The sequence below is a fragment of the Cajanus cajan genome, chromosome 4, assembly GCF_000230855.2.
Source record: "Cajanus cajan strain Asha chromosome 4, NIPB_CcT2T_4, whole genome shotgun sequence".
Taxonomy (NCBI): Eukaryota; Viridiplantae; Streptophyta; class Magnoliopsida; order Fabales; family Fabaceae; genus Cajanus; species Cajanus cajan.
Genome location: NC_138520.1, coordinates 76,393,414 through 76,409,027, shown reverse-complemented (window position 1 = coordinate 76,409,027; position 15,614 = coordinate 76,393,414). Strand labels below are relative to the sequence as shown.

Below are 15,614 nucleotides of genomic sequence, written 5' to 3'. Positions count from 1 at the left end.
AGTTTCTAGATATGATGCATTTAAAAAGGTAAGAGGTGAAGAGAAAGAAGAAAAAAATGAGAATTTTATTTAAAAAGGTAAGAGGTGAAGAGAAAGAAGAAAATGTGAATTTTACGTAAAAGTAACTCCAACTCGAAAAGAAATAACTAGAGAAGAGTGTAAAATACAATGATCAACATGTCCTTATTTTTATTTTATATTATTATTTTACAATAACTTAAATATCTTTCATTTTTTTTATCCCGAACAAACAAGTTAAAAAAAATCAATTTTCATTTTCTTTATTTTCCTATTTCTAAATTCTTTTAATCTAAAGAACCTAAAAAAAACTCATTTTCTACTCGATTTTCCCTCTTTCCTACTCCCTTCTTCCATGTTTCTTTCCACATCCAAATAAAGAAATAATTTGGACAACGGATTGCCTATCCACAACACAAGCATTTATTGAAAATATATCAAACAGATAAAAACATAAGAATTTAAAGGCGACAAACAAACCACACAAGAAATATCATTTAAAACTAGGAAAATATTGATATACACAAATTTATTTCGGTATCTACTCTAAATTATTCAACGTACTAACCAGTGAACATAAAGTGGAAAAATAAAAAGGAGCAAATCGGGACACAGTCTTCACATCTACTAGTTAATAAGATCTGCCCACTATTTGCTGATGCAAGACCTTCCTACCTGAAAATGTTCGTTTACTATTTTACTACTGCATACTCCCTCCCCCTCAGTGTTGCGAAAATAAAGCATCTGTATTTATTTATGTATATATAATTCAATGTGTACCGTGTGACACATTGTACAAGCCTCTAATGTTTATTTGTTCACTTCAAATTTCATTTATAGTCCCCCTAAAACTGGCATGAAGTTCCAAGTCTCTGTCTCTGCTTCTTGCTCACATTTCCTCGTTTGCAATTACAAAAAGCTGGGATCAACAACCTTTGGAAATTCTCCAGAAACAGATTCCATTTGTCTTCATCCATATCTGTTAGCTTCACGAAACTAGAGCTTGCAGGCAACTCATTCACAGTTGTGTTTCCAGATGATGTACCAGCCAAAAAGCCACTCTTTTGCTTTACACTCATGTTCTGCCAACTTTTTTCATCAATTTTCGTGTTTTTCACAGACACAGACAGCTTTGAAACATTAGGCACCCCATTTTCAACCGGACCATTGTATTCATCGCCACCTAAGGGCAACTCCTCTTCACACCCAGCCTCGTCCTCCTCCATCACACTCTCCTCTAGTTTAGAAAGTGGGTTTCTAACAATTCCATTTCTAGCTCCAACTTGAAAAGGTGGCATCACAGTTTGTTTCTCTTCAATGTTTGTAGTGAAATCCAAATCTGGACCCTCACAATCTAACTGAAACAAAGTCACATCTTTGTCTCCTACTTCTGCTTCAAAAGAAGATAATTCTTCCTGATCTAACAGTTCCTTTGCTTCAATACAGATAAGCTCAAGCTCACTAGGCTCTTCATTGTGACCCTGAAATTCCCTACTCATCATGTCACCAATCTCTGCTAGACAAAGACCAAAAGCTGCTGCTTCCTTAAGGAAGATAGTGCAGAGAACCAAAACCCGCAAGCATGCTTCTCGAATCATGGGAAGCTCCATTCTGAGCATTTCAGAATCACGAAATGGGTCTAGATGATATATATAGTCGAGCTCATCATCTGAAAAAGGAATTGATGCCTGAGGCCAGTGGATCCATTCAAAATAAGGATCTTCCAAACTTTCAGGGAGACAAAGACCATGATCAATGGGAAAAAGCTCCACCTGATCAAATCTTCCAAACCCTTCAAGCTTCCTGACCAGAAGGTTTCCTGCATGTCTGTCTGTGTTTAAAATTCGTACATCCAAAATCCCAATCCTATGAACAGAAGCAACAGGGAAACTTGAAGTTCCATGATCACTCGCATCAAAATCATGAGGAATGAACTGCTGCAGTGATGCGATCTTGCTTATTTGCTTCTTGTTATTGTGCATACTACCATTGACCCTGTCATTGACATTAAAAATAGAATGTGTGACCTTCACAAGGGAAGTAGAGGGCACATTGGCAAAATGATCATGATCAAGAAGGTAAGCTGCAACTTCTCTGAAACCTGTCTCCCCAACCCTCACTGAACGTTTAAGTCCTGGTTGCCCAAGAGCTTTGCCAACAAAACCTTTAGGATTGTTTGGTGCATAAGGTTCTTCATCAGTTGGTTTCACAATAGCAACATTTTCACCATTGCTGTTCCTAAAATAATATGCACCTCCCAATCCACTCTGAATGGGGATTGGTTCAATGCCAACTTTTATTGCCTTCTTAATATCCTTAACCAGTTGTTTGGTTCCTGAAAACATATCCGAGCAACCTATAACCTCAATTGGTCCACTCTGATCCCGCTGCTGAAGATCTCTGCCAGTTGGTGAAAGGCACGGGGTAGATGAACTCCTATTTAAAAAGTTCCTAGTGAGAAGAAGTGGAGAATCATTTCTAACCACACTTAGGTCATTCTTCAAGACCATGTCCCCACATGTAAGTGAGCTTTCCTCAGTTGGGACATTGAATGCAACCTGTAATTTCCTTTTCACAGTATGGGCATTGTCACTTCTATCTAATTCCATTCCCAAAACACACCCAGTTTCAGTCTGAACAAATACACGTCTCCTCCCAGAAGGTTTTCTTTCAATTTTCTTATTCCCACAGCACTCACTGGGAGGTCCTTTGAAGGCTGCAACCGCCATCTCATCGCGTAAACAGGTGTCCAAATCAGGATACATGTAAGGAGAAGGAGAAGAGGCAAACTTGAATGCCAGCAGCAAAGGTGGCAGTGGCAGAGAGTTTCTCTGTCAAGCAAACACCAAACTCGAATGCCGACACTTGATGTTGCAGATAAGAGTTTTTTCCATAAACAATCATAGTAAATCCTGTAAAATCGAAAAAACTCCAAAAGTTCTCACATAACAGCTTACTCTACAAAACTGATTTAACTCTACCAAACCGCTACATCGGAGATGCCCACCTGATAACACAAGCTGATTGAAAATGAAAGGTAAAATCACTACACAGATATATTACTAAAGAGAACAACAAACAAAAGCAAATTCATTTTCATATCTTAATGTTCAGTCAAGCACAGGGAAAGGATGCTAAACCATATCAGAAACGAACAGTCTTGCAAATTTAACAATGGAGTTTTAATTAGTTATTGAAGGATCAGAGGCATCTAATCAATAATAGTAATTGAAAGAAAAAGATGTTGATGTATATCACGTCACCTCCATCAGTGCAACATAATGACATATCAATTTAGCTACTCCTAACCAAAGAAATCAGTGTTAACCGGTGACTATAAGCACCAGGATAGTTTGTGCTTTGATGAAGAAAAACGCGGTTGATCTTTATATGAGTAACTAAAGCGGATAACGAAATTAGGACCATTCACTAGAAAGTGGAGAGTACGATGTAATTTATGTTTTCAAAGGAGTTTAATTTTCTTTCATGTTCCTTGCTTAACCTATAATCTCAACCACATTATAAAATGTTACTTATTCTGGCTTGAATTTCCTCATATCAAGTGGACCCCAAAAGAAAGGACATTCTGAAACCTCTTTCAAAACCTTAATTAATTAAAAAGTTCAAAGCTCTAACTTCCCTAACCACTCAACTAAAGACAAACCGACTATCATTATATTTAAAACAAACTGACCATAAACCTGGCACTAAAGTCACTCTAAGCGTACTCTATCTCATGATTTAAGTCCACAACCTAAATTGATGTGTAAAATCTGACTATCATGCGACTTGGCATAGCCATATTTCTTTAGAAACATGAGTGTAATATTCTAAAAGAAAATACACAAATTAAAGAACACAAAGCTTGAAATGAAGTAAGAATTCACAGATCCTACTCATTATTATTATGAAATGAATTAGAAAACACTAGCAAGAAATTTATATTTGTCATCCAGTCACATATTTGTAATATACAGTAAATTTGTTGAATTTTATAATATCATCTTAAAAATCAAAAGGTAAAATGACATCTAATAACCGACAATGTAAAAATCTTCTCAGTAATAGTGTATGAAAATTAAACTTTATTCTTCTTCTTGTTGTGATTATCATGTGCATGACAAAAGAAGAAGCTTCAAATAAAAAATGATTAAAAATTCAAAGATCCACATTACGTAACAGATTTTAGACTTTTTTTTTTTATTCAATTTCATTCGTTACACACAGATTTTAAAATTATTTTGCCAAATAAAATAAGAAAATCGGATAAGATTCTCGCCTTCTTCAGCCTCCAGAAAGAGCCAACGTGCCACGACTCTTGCTACCAGAGGCTTCGGCCATCGTTAACGACTTTACCTTCTCGGTATCTACAAAAACAACAACGAAAATTATAAACCAAATTTTTAATTCTGATTTCGAGAAGAAAAATAAAAATAAGAAAACGACAATTAAAAATTCAAACCATTCGAATTCCTCCAGAAAAACAAAAACGATTCGTTTGGGAAATTTGATTAGACATATATTCTAGAAACCATAAAAAAAAAATAAAAGAAGAAAAAATAGTCACCGGCGTGAGGGAGATCGAGGACAGGAGGCACCGCCGTGGACGGCGGCGGTGAGATCCGAAGAGAGAGTGCGTGAGTTGGTACTGTCCCGCCGCCGAGGAATTTTTGGTTTTCTTGCTAACGAGACGAGACGGGAATAGTACGGTCTACGCTTTAACTCAATTCTTATTTAAATCAAATCCATATTTCATTTATTATTATTATTTTGTAATAGTTTAATATTTTTTAGTACACTGCATCCATAAAGTTTAGACACGTGGGGGATAGTGGGCCCACCAGGAGGCACGTGGCAGTACTTCAAATGGATATGTCATCTCATCCTTTTATTAAGATAGTTTGACATGATAATCGGCAATTTTATAAACTCTTTTTTGTTCTCTTCGTTCAAAATCTAATGCTCATTGTAGTTTGTACTTTGTTTGTATCATCTTTATCTTTGTTATTATTAAAAATTAGGATAATGTTTATATAAAAAAATTTAGGATAATGTTTGATGGACATTTATGTACCCGTTAATTGAGACATGGAAAAATAGAAGAGAAAAAACTAAAGATATCATGTGATTAAAAAAAAATTAAAAGGTGTTAAATGGGGCATCCATGAATCCTTATCTTTAATTTTAATATAATAATCTCTTTATGCAATTGATTTGATGTAAAGTTTTTGCCTTTACATCCCGTGTGACTCGAAAAAAAATTATATAATATTTTTCTTTCTCTTTATTATATCTCATGTGTTTATTATTTTTTTCTTATTGGAGTTGTATTATATTTTTTATATTATATTTATATTATTGAATGGAAAATATATTAAATAATAAAATTTATAATATTAAATAAAAAATAGAGATGAAATGTATTATTTATAAAAGAAAATATTGTTTGAATCAGATAAAATAAATATAAATATTCAAATAAGCAAAATGAATAATGTAATATTGATATATTTATTATTTAGTATATCTTTATATAATGAATGGTATAACCTAAGTAATGTGCTTAAAAAAATGAGAAAAATTAAGTTAAAAAGGAAATGAAAAACAAAAGGGACCGTATGATTATATTTATTATATACAAATTATATGATTTATTTATTAACAAATTTATTGTTTTTATTAAATAAAATTATTATTTATTATTTTTAAATTAGGTATGACATTAAATAGGAAACTTTAAAAAAATTAAATAACTCATATAGTAGTGTCATATATAATATAATGTTTATTTTGTGATTAAAAAACATAGATAATATAATAAGTAATGGAGTTACTTTTTTATTTTTAAAATTTTATATTTTGTTATTATGTGAGTATTACATTATTAATTCATGTCATCAATTATATAAGTTGTCATGTTATTACTATAATATTAGGTTAAAACTAACATGTCACGTCATTATTAATTAACAAATATTATTAATTAACAAAAAAGATTAAAACTATGTAATTAAAAAATGACCAAGATTATGGATTGAAAAGTATAATTTAACTTAATATATAATAGGTATGACTAAGATGAGATTTTAACCTTTTCATATGGTGAGCATAACATGGGAGTAATAGTCAACTAATCACTTTTATATTACTTTTTTTCTTTTCACAAATTTTTCAAGTGAAACTAGTTGTTGTGGGTGACAATAGAATCCTTTACAAATACTTAAAAAAAAGTTATGGGTATTCTGATGAGTGAAAAGTATGCCTAAGTGAAGAAATCTTTGGTATTTACAAAAGTAGATCCATGGCTCCAAGGATCTAAATGAACACATATGATAAAGTAATTACCTATTAGTAGGGTAAATTTAGGAAGGAAATTGAAAAATTATTGGATAGTTCTGAGTTTTCGGTGATCAATGACCATGGAGAAAATTAAGATTTTTTAATGTATTTTTTTTTCCATTTTTACTAAAAAAAATGACAAGTGAAAGATGTGAATGTCTAAAAAAAATTACCTATTAAATGTGACAAGACCTTTCTTTTTAAAGATGCATTTATGTGAACAGTGACAAATGACCAATGTTAACCACAAGGGATTTGACCAAATTCAAATTGGTGTGAATTTTATTTACAAATCCATGTATTTCAAATCATGGTTAAATTAATGGGGGAATCACACCAGAGCACATAGTTTATGTATTCGTCCTAGTTTTTAAAAGTTAATCCTTGACCTCCATCAAATCCTTGTCCAAAATAGTTTGACATTTAAACATTTTTACACTAATAATGTTTCAAAATTAAATCATTTAAAGAGTAATACTTTGTTTTCATAGTTAACCTAACCTCCTTAATTCCACTTTTAACTTCAAAACTTCAATACTTTGTTTTCATGGTTAACCTAACCTCCTTAATTCCACTTTTAACTTCAAAACTTTAATTGGACCTCACTTCAAAATTTTGAAAGCCTTCAAGATGAAATATTTGAGAACATGTAAAGAAGTTTTTATCATCCTATGTTTCTAAATTGAAAAGGCAAAATCTTATGATTAGTGAAACTCAATCTTTTTTCATTAATAATCTTCCTAAAGCATCGAAGAACTAGAATAATTTATATATTTCAAATTCATAAAGAATAACATTTGTCACAAATTTTAAAACTCAAAATTTTACCTTCAAATATGTTTTCTATTCTTAAAAACATTTTTTAAAAATATTTTGTGAAACATTTTATAAAAGTTTGGTTAATTTTTAAAATGTAACATTGTGCATTTTTGTTAAATTATTATTGTTTTTATCAATAATTATGTGTTGTGAAGTATTGGGGCCTATTGTTGAGAAATTCTAAGAAATTATAAATTTTTGTGAGTTTAGGTGGTTTAAAGGGTTTCTTTGAACAAAGATGCAGTTTGGCATCGAGGGAAAAGTGAGACTTAAGCGTCATAAACTCATTTTTTAGAGAACCTTGAGGAGAAATTAGAGAGGGGAACTCTAAGATTCTAAAATCTTCTTTCTTTCCTCCTAGCCTTCTCAAGTGCATAAAGGATTATTGTAGACGATTTAGTAGAGATTCAAGCTTGGGAAGCTTGGAAAGTAGACCTCGTTGAATAGTTGTGGAGCTTTCTAGTTGCTTGGAGCTCGTTCTTATTATTCTCCCCTGGTTCTTTTTTATTTCAAGGTAAAGGGAGCTAAAAATGAATCTTTATTGATTGTTGGTGTTGTGTGTTATAGGATTTCATCTAAATTCATTGTTATGTTGATGAATTTTGGAATGAAATACATGTTTTGAGGAGTTTTAGGTGTGTGAAACATGTGGAGGTAATTTTTATGATTTGTCTCATTAGTGTTGCATGTTATTTTGATAAGAAATTAATTGTATGTGATGCATACTTGTGAATTTTGGTGTAGCATGCTTGGATTTTCTAGATTTTAAGTGATTTTGAGCAAATTCGTGAGTTTGTCAAGTGTAGAATTCACCATCACATCAGGCGCATCTTCATGGCACCAGGCGTGGCTCAAAATAGGGACCCTTTTGTCTCATTCATGTTGAACGCAAGATTGGTAGCACCAATGTGGAGAAAGAGAAAAGCCTTTGACTTAGTTATGTCATACATGGTTTGAATGATGTCGAGTATGAGGTGGGAGAATTGTCTTTAACATTGGGCCTTAGGTTATGTGGCACATAGTGGGACCAAGACAGAGTTGTTTTCTTGATTGATGTTGAGTATCAATGGGGTGATGTCGGACATGAAGAGAGAGAATCGTCTTTACCTGAATTGGGCCCGGGCATGGGTTTAATCACACTAGGCGTGATCATCCCAAAGCATCTTTGATTTCATCCACGCAAGACGCGAGTTGAATGGCATCAGGTATGGGCAAGGTAAAGAGTTGCTTGTCTCAATGACACTAAATGGAAGGTAAATGGCATCGAGCATGATGTGTCTTGTAAAAACATGTTGTTTGGATTAAAAAAGGCAATCATTGATATATTAGGTAAATTTATTGCATATTATATGTTGTTTAAAGTTGTTAGTTCTATATTTATTGGTAAGAGATAATGCATATGGATTAATAGTTGTTGAACTATTGAGGTGTCATGCTGATAAAACTTTAGACATTTAGACATGTTATGTTGATCGACTTAGGACTAAAAGAAATGGTATTTTTGAAAGTTGGATATCCCATTTTGAGGATATTGGTGTGGTTCTCTACAAGCTCAATTGTTAAATACCCCTTATTAATTAGTTAACTATTAAAGTGGAAATTTGAGTCTACTTTAGGACCTTAGTTGGTGTAGTATGTGGATCAAGTCGAGACATAACAACTACAAGTGACCAATGTTGATCTGTATGTGGGCTAGGTCAAGGAATACATGAATAAAGTAACTAACCGAGTAAGGTACAAGGTCAAAGGTTTAGTTCCTAATCGAGTACTAGAAGAGTGTAGTATTTGGAGGGTAGTCAATGAGCTAATCTCATAGAGGGCTTAGTATTTTAAGCTAATGTTGTGGTAAGTTCATACCCAAATTTTTTTATCCTAACAAGAATACTATACTTCCTAGTTTACATAAAAATATTCGAGAAATCATGTTGTTAAGGATTGGTATCATAATTTGACTGTTAATTTAGCTGGGATCGTGTTAGTTCGGTAGGATCAAGTTACTTAAACTACTCACCTTTGTTGTAGGAGATCTCTATAGGTGAATATGTAACAACACGTGTAGTTTAGGTGTTATGTATATGATGTGATATTTTGGTGTTATTCATATGTTGTGTGATATTATTGTTGAATGGTAGGGTTGTTGGTGTATGTTGTTAAATTGTTTACCTTTGTAAGGTTATTAAATGTCATGCTGAGGTGTTATTGTTGTAGGTAATGAGGAGTTATGTTATATGACTTACATGTTGGTGATTGATAGTATAATTGTCTTTACTTTTGTACTTGTTGCATGATTATTTTTTTTGCACATTAGTTTACCCTTACATGCTTTTCAGTCATTGGATTATGATAATAATTATGTTTACATGAGAGCAAAACAAGATTAAACTAAAAGTTTTTAAAGTGCTAAAAATAAAGTTGTTGATAGTATATCTTGGTATTACTTTTGGTTGTGAGTTTTTTTGTAGTATTGTTTGACTGATAAATTAAGTTTATACATTATAGTGTTTTTGAATTTCTATATATATATATATATATATATATATATATATATATATATTGTCACTTGTATAGCCAAACATTACTTGTATATTAATATCAAGTAAGTATGTAACCGTATTTTTTTTTTTTGTTATTTATTGTTGAATATTATTGGGATGATGGACCGTTACATAAAATATTATTTTAATATGTACAAGTTTAATTTATTATTCTTACATCTAAACATAACGTCGAATCATTTTGTTGCCCATATGTCCCTACTTTACTTTTTTTTCTCAAATTGTTTGCCCGTTGCCTTGGTGGTCTAATCCGCAGACAATATATAATGTATTTTCTAGGCATAACAAATAGATAAATTATTAAATTAGATAATGCATGAATAAGAAATCCATAAATGTAAATAATTGTTTTGCTGAACATCAGGCAAAAAAAAAAAAAAGTATGTACCATAAAAGGCAGAAAAATAAAAATTATTTTGCACAAATTATTAAATTATGTCAACATGAAAGTATCGACGGAATTTAAATTTCAAGTTGTATATTTTATAAAACTCTGGCTCGTGTAACGTGTTGGATGATTGTAATTCGGGGTGAGTTTGATGTTATAACAGGTCAAGCTAAAAGAGTTAAATTACATTCTAAAGTGAAATCCAAGTTGGATAAAAGTCGGTCGAGCCCATGTTATACTGTGATCTAATATTTGTTTAGACAAATAATTAATTCAAAATGTTATAAAATAAGCTTTAAAAATTTAATAAATTGTTACATTTTAATATACATGTTAATAAGTAATAATGAAAGAGGATGTAAGATGAACGAACTCGTAGTAAAGTTAAAAAATCTACCTTCTTTTAAGTTATAAGTTAATCACCAATCTTTTTAAGGATTTTTAGTAAAATAATTAGTATATACTTTGTACCATAATGATTCAAACTAAATTAATCAAATTAATTTTGAGTTTCTAAAACGCAACTTTGGTAAAAATTAGTATTTTTAGTTACAAGTTTAGATTAAATTATGACCAAATCGACCTAGAAAGGTCTAAATTTAATTTGAGTTCAATATTTTAAGTTTAAACCTTGTATTTATTTGAAAAAAAGTTGGGGTTGGATTATTGCAAGCTTTAGTAAATCAAGTCAAAGAATCTTGATTCAATCCAAACTTCTAAAGTGAAACTTAAGTTCAATGAAAGCCTATAATTTGTAAAAGTTTTGTGCGTTAAACTAATATCAAAACATAATTAGACAAATTTTAAAAAAAGCCCAAATTCAATTTGTTCATGATTTAAAGTCTAAGACCTACGTTTTTATTATATAAGTTCTAATCGAGTTGATTAACCCTAATCATTTACTCACCTTTAGTAAAGACTAAATAAGATGTAACATAATTATTATATTTAAACTCTAAAATAATATAGCAAACTTGATAACATATTATCTTTCACAGAAGTTATTACAAGGGCAATATCAAAAAAGATGCAAGATAAATGAACTCGTAGTGATGGTAGAAAATCTAAGCTTCTTTTAAGTTATAAATTAATCATCGATCTCTTTGAGGATTTTTAGTAAAGTTACAAATCATCAATTTCATCTTTAATGTAAGTCTGTATGAAAAAGATATAAAAAAACACCAAATTTGATACCAACTCCTATGTTTATATAAAAATTAGTACTAATGACAATTCATGCTAGTATAGTAGTTGACTTATTCTTGTTTATTTTTTAATGTTAAAACTTATTCTTGTTTATTTTTTAATGTTAAAGGAATTAGAATTGTCATCAAAATGAATTAACTCGAGATAGTCTACTTGAGTAGGTTTATCACATTAAAATAATATAATGGCAAGAGAAAGGGACATGAAAGAGAAAGATAGTTACTTGTTTGATAGCCTTTTACAAAACAATTGTTATAGGGTTACAGCATTATAAGTGTCTTTTTATATGACTTTGATGGTGATTATAAAGAAGTCTTGGTGAAACTGTACATGGTGGGAAAAAAATTGCAGCTTTAAGAATGAGAAAAATATTGAATTATTATTCAGTGGACTTGTCTAGTAAGTGTGCATAGGAATAATGGGGCAAGATGCTAATGAGAGACTGCAGAAGAAGAAATAGAGGTGTTGGATTTTGGAAAAAAAACAAAACCTACTATTTTTGTGCTAATGCATAATAAATAAGGGAGGTGAAAGGGAAAAATAAAGTGATTTCTTGGTCACCTTAATTTAAATACGAGTGAGTGTGAGTCATGAGTTACATAATTGAAATATTATAATATAATTTTAAATGAATTAATTTTTAGTTTGTTCTAACTCAATTTTAAGACACAAATAATCATGACTTACTTTAATGTCTATATTCTACACATGTGTATTAAGTTCATAAAAACAAACTTATCTTAATTTTTATAATAAAATGGAATTAAATATTAGTCCACCTATTAAATAAATATCTACACGTAATTATAAAATGAAAGTTGCATTAACATATTTAAATTGTTGGGAGAAATGATTTATTTTCCTGAATTGTATAAATCCATGTACGTAAGAAGTTGCTTTCAATTGAGTCATATTAATTGATTGCACAGGTGCATTTAATTAGATGTACCAAAAATATCTCTCCTACTCCAAGTATACGACCATGCTTTATAAAGCCAAATCAGCAACAAATTAAATAACATCATAATCACTCCTTACCAACTCTCACAAAATCTCTTGTTAGGTTTCTGACCCACCTAAGCCACACATTAGATTCATGATTTCAACCCAATCCCCAATGCCATAGTGCTCAACATCTCTATCCAATTTTATATGGCTAAATCTTTTGTATGTTTGCATTTCATCGCGAGTTTATAGTTTTTGAAAATAATGTATAGTTTTTGGAGGATAAGTGGATAGGTGGTTTACGTTTGTTGGATGTCTTTCCTCGTTTGTACTCCTTTGCTTTTGATCCGTTGTCAATGGTGGGTCATAATGGTAATTGGGAGGGATCTACATGGCTGTGGCAGGTTAAATGGAGAAGAGAAACTTTTGTCCATGAAGAAGGAAGTGTGAATACATTAATAGAAATGCTCCAGGAAATTCAAATTTTCTCTTCTAAACAAGATCAATGGAGATGGATTTGTGATAAAGATGGTGTATTTTCAGTGAAAAGTGCGTACTCTTGGCTGCAACACTCGATGGGTGGAGAACTTTCATATTCTTCAGATTTTATTCTAGTCACAAAAAGTCTTTGGAAATGCAAGGCTCCGATCAAGTGCTTGGTGTTCTGTTGGCAGGTATTCATGAATGCATTCCCTTGCAAATCATTGTTACAAGTTCGTGGTGTGGAGGTGGAAAATAACCTTTGCTCTCTTTGCTCTTTATTTATAGAAGACCCTATTCATCTCTTTCTATTGTGCCCAATGGCTTTTAATATTTGGTTATCTGTAGCCAATTGGTTGGAGGTAGAGGTGGTCCTTCCAAATTCCCTAACTTCTCTCTATCTATATTGGACGAATCTTGGTATTTATAAAAAATCCAAGCAGTGTTTTAAAGTGGTCTGGGTGTCTGTAATTTGGTCACTATGGCTTCATCGGAATGGTATAATTTTCCAGCAAGGTGTAATGGATTGCAAGGAAGTGTTGGACAATATTAAAATGCGGTCATGGAAGTGGATTAAAAGTTCTGTCCCTGGTTGTTCTTTTAGTTACTCTAATTGGTATTTTAGCCCACGTTTGTGTATTTCGTAATTTTTTATTAGGTTTTGAAATCTTCTGTAATGGGTTGGAGTACCCCTTGTACTCCTTTTAATCTAATTCTTTTGCTTATCAAAAAAAAAAAAGCTTTAATATTAAAGATATGTTTCGAAATCTGGTGGCTGACGAAGCCTGAAACAAAGACTACACAGTCTACACTCCATCACAAATAGATGTTTTGAAATAAACAAATTTAAATTCTTCCATCACAACGATCTTAATAACTAGTATTAATTAACATTTACTTTTTTTTTTATAATAATTTTATAGAATATTAAATATTATAAATGATACAAATTTGTCCTTTTAAAATTATTTACTTGATAAATTTGTAAATTCATGCTAATAAAAAGAATAATATACTAAATTACCCTCATAAAATCATAAACACCGGTTAAGTTAATTTTTAAAATATAAAATATCATTTGATAATTTATAAATTAAAAAATCATTATATAATAATTTTAAAACTAAAAGGATATTTTTATAATTTGAAAAAATTAAATTAATCGATTAGTCTTATTCCCACAAAATGTATTTTCTTTTTTCACAAAACATAACATGGTATTTTAAGTGCTTTATTGTTATTCCTCAATTAAAATTAAAATTTCACTTTAATAATTGGTATGATAAAACTTTACATTAAAAATAATCTAAATTATTAAAATAAATTATAGTTGAGTACGATGATGCAAGTTTTGTCCTTTTTCTTTGGTCTGTCATTGTTATATAGCAATATGGTACATCTCTGAGCATCTCACATGGCCCATCTCAATAATGGATCATCCCTACATTGATAAAGAAATATGATAAATTTAAGACATAGCAATAATCCACCAATTTCTTAGTCCTAAACCTTGAAAAACCCAAGTCATATATTCTCAATTACACTCATAATTAGATAAAGATGTACGGAAGCCCGAGGCTAGTTTACCCTAAGAGAAAGAAAAATATATGTATACATAATGTTAATGAAAATTAAGTAAAAAATATCTATTGAAAAATAGAATTTTAATTATTCTTTTATAATATTAAATTCGTAATTTTGATACCTTTATTTTTAACTTATTAATTTTAGTCTCTCAACCTTATAAGATTTAATTATTTCATTGAAATTCATCTATAATTAAAGTTGTAATATTAATTGTAATTTTTTATTGAGTAGATAATAAAATGATTAATACTTAATAATATTTAACTTAATTTATATTTTTAATTCTTATTTTTTATTACATTTTTATCTCATTTAACCTCTTTTGATATAAAAATAAGAACTATTAGTTATTATATTATTATTTAATATTAATTATTATATTATTTATTTAATATCATATCACAATTAATTTAACAATTTTAACAATGAATGAATATTTAAGTAGAAAATCAAATTTACAAATTTTATAAAAGTAAATACTAAAATTACATAATTAAAAATACAGGGACCAAAACTACAAATTTAATATTATGGAAGACAAAAATATAATTTAATCAAAAATAAAAATATCAACCAAATTTTCTAAAAAATTAGTAAATATTTTTTAGTTATAATATGATTTTAATTTTAATCCCGTAGAATAGTTTTTTAAAAACCAAATCTGCCATTTCTTCGAATTTTTGTACCAATAATGTTTATTTTAGTTGTTGTGACAAATGTTTATATGATGTAATATCTTTGTCATAAATTATTAAGAAAAAAATATTATGTAATGTAAAATAATTTTACATTATTATAATAATTGTAAATAAGAGTTTGTTGAGTTTTATGTTAAATAATAATTTGTAATTGATTAACTGTGTAGGTATATAATCATTAAATTTTATTATTAAATCAATACATTAATATAATAAACTATTTTTTTGGAAGGAGTATAATAAACTATTAAAAAGACTAATTTAATTAACAAATACATTCTAAAAGGGTAAAGTAATAATTTTAAATTTAGAGAATCAAATTAAAAATGAGGCCCAAAGTTAAAATAAAAAAATTATACTAGTATAATGTGAGTGTACCATAATTCATTCGTTGCTCTATACAATTTGCCAGCTATGTCATGATTGGTTAATGGTTAAACACAAGTCGCACCTTCCGTTTCTACTTTCTATGTCCTTGAAACTACCAATTTTTATCTGGAACAAAGTAAAACTGCAAAATAAATAAATAAATATTACAGAAATGGAAAGAGAAAGAAGAATTCAGATAAACTGGTCTGG

General features: G+C 29.9%; 1 protein-coding gene across 2 annotated transcripts; it reads right to left on the bottom strand.

Annotated features, from left to right (window-relative positions):
* Window positions 1–478: 478 nt before the first annotated feature.
* LOC109811972 (phosphatidylinositol 4-kinase gamma 7) lies at window positions 479–4,747 on the bottom strand. 2 transcript variants are annotated; one of them, XM_083073110.1, is made up of 4 exons: window positions 4,586–4,747; window positions 4,298–4,385; window positions 3,026–3,038; window positions 479–2,930 (listed from the first exon to the last, which is right to left on the bottom strand). In XM_083073110.1, the coding sequence occupies exon 4, from the start codon at window positions 2,781–2,783 to the stop codon at window positions 864–866; it is 1,920 nt and encodes a 639-aa protein (XP_082929236.1). In that variant the 5' UTR covers window positions 2,784–2,930; window positions 3,026–3,038; window positions 4,298–4,385; window positions 4,586–4,747; the 3' UTR covers window positions 479–863. The 2 variants fall into 2 exon arrangements, with proteins under 2 accessions (XP_082929236.1, XP_082929237.1); XM_083073111.1 differs by lacking the exon at window positions 3,026–3,038.
* Window positions 4,748–15,614: the final 10,867 nt, after the last annotated feature.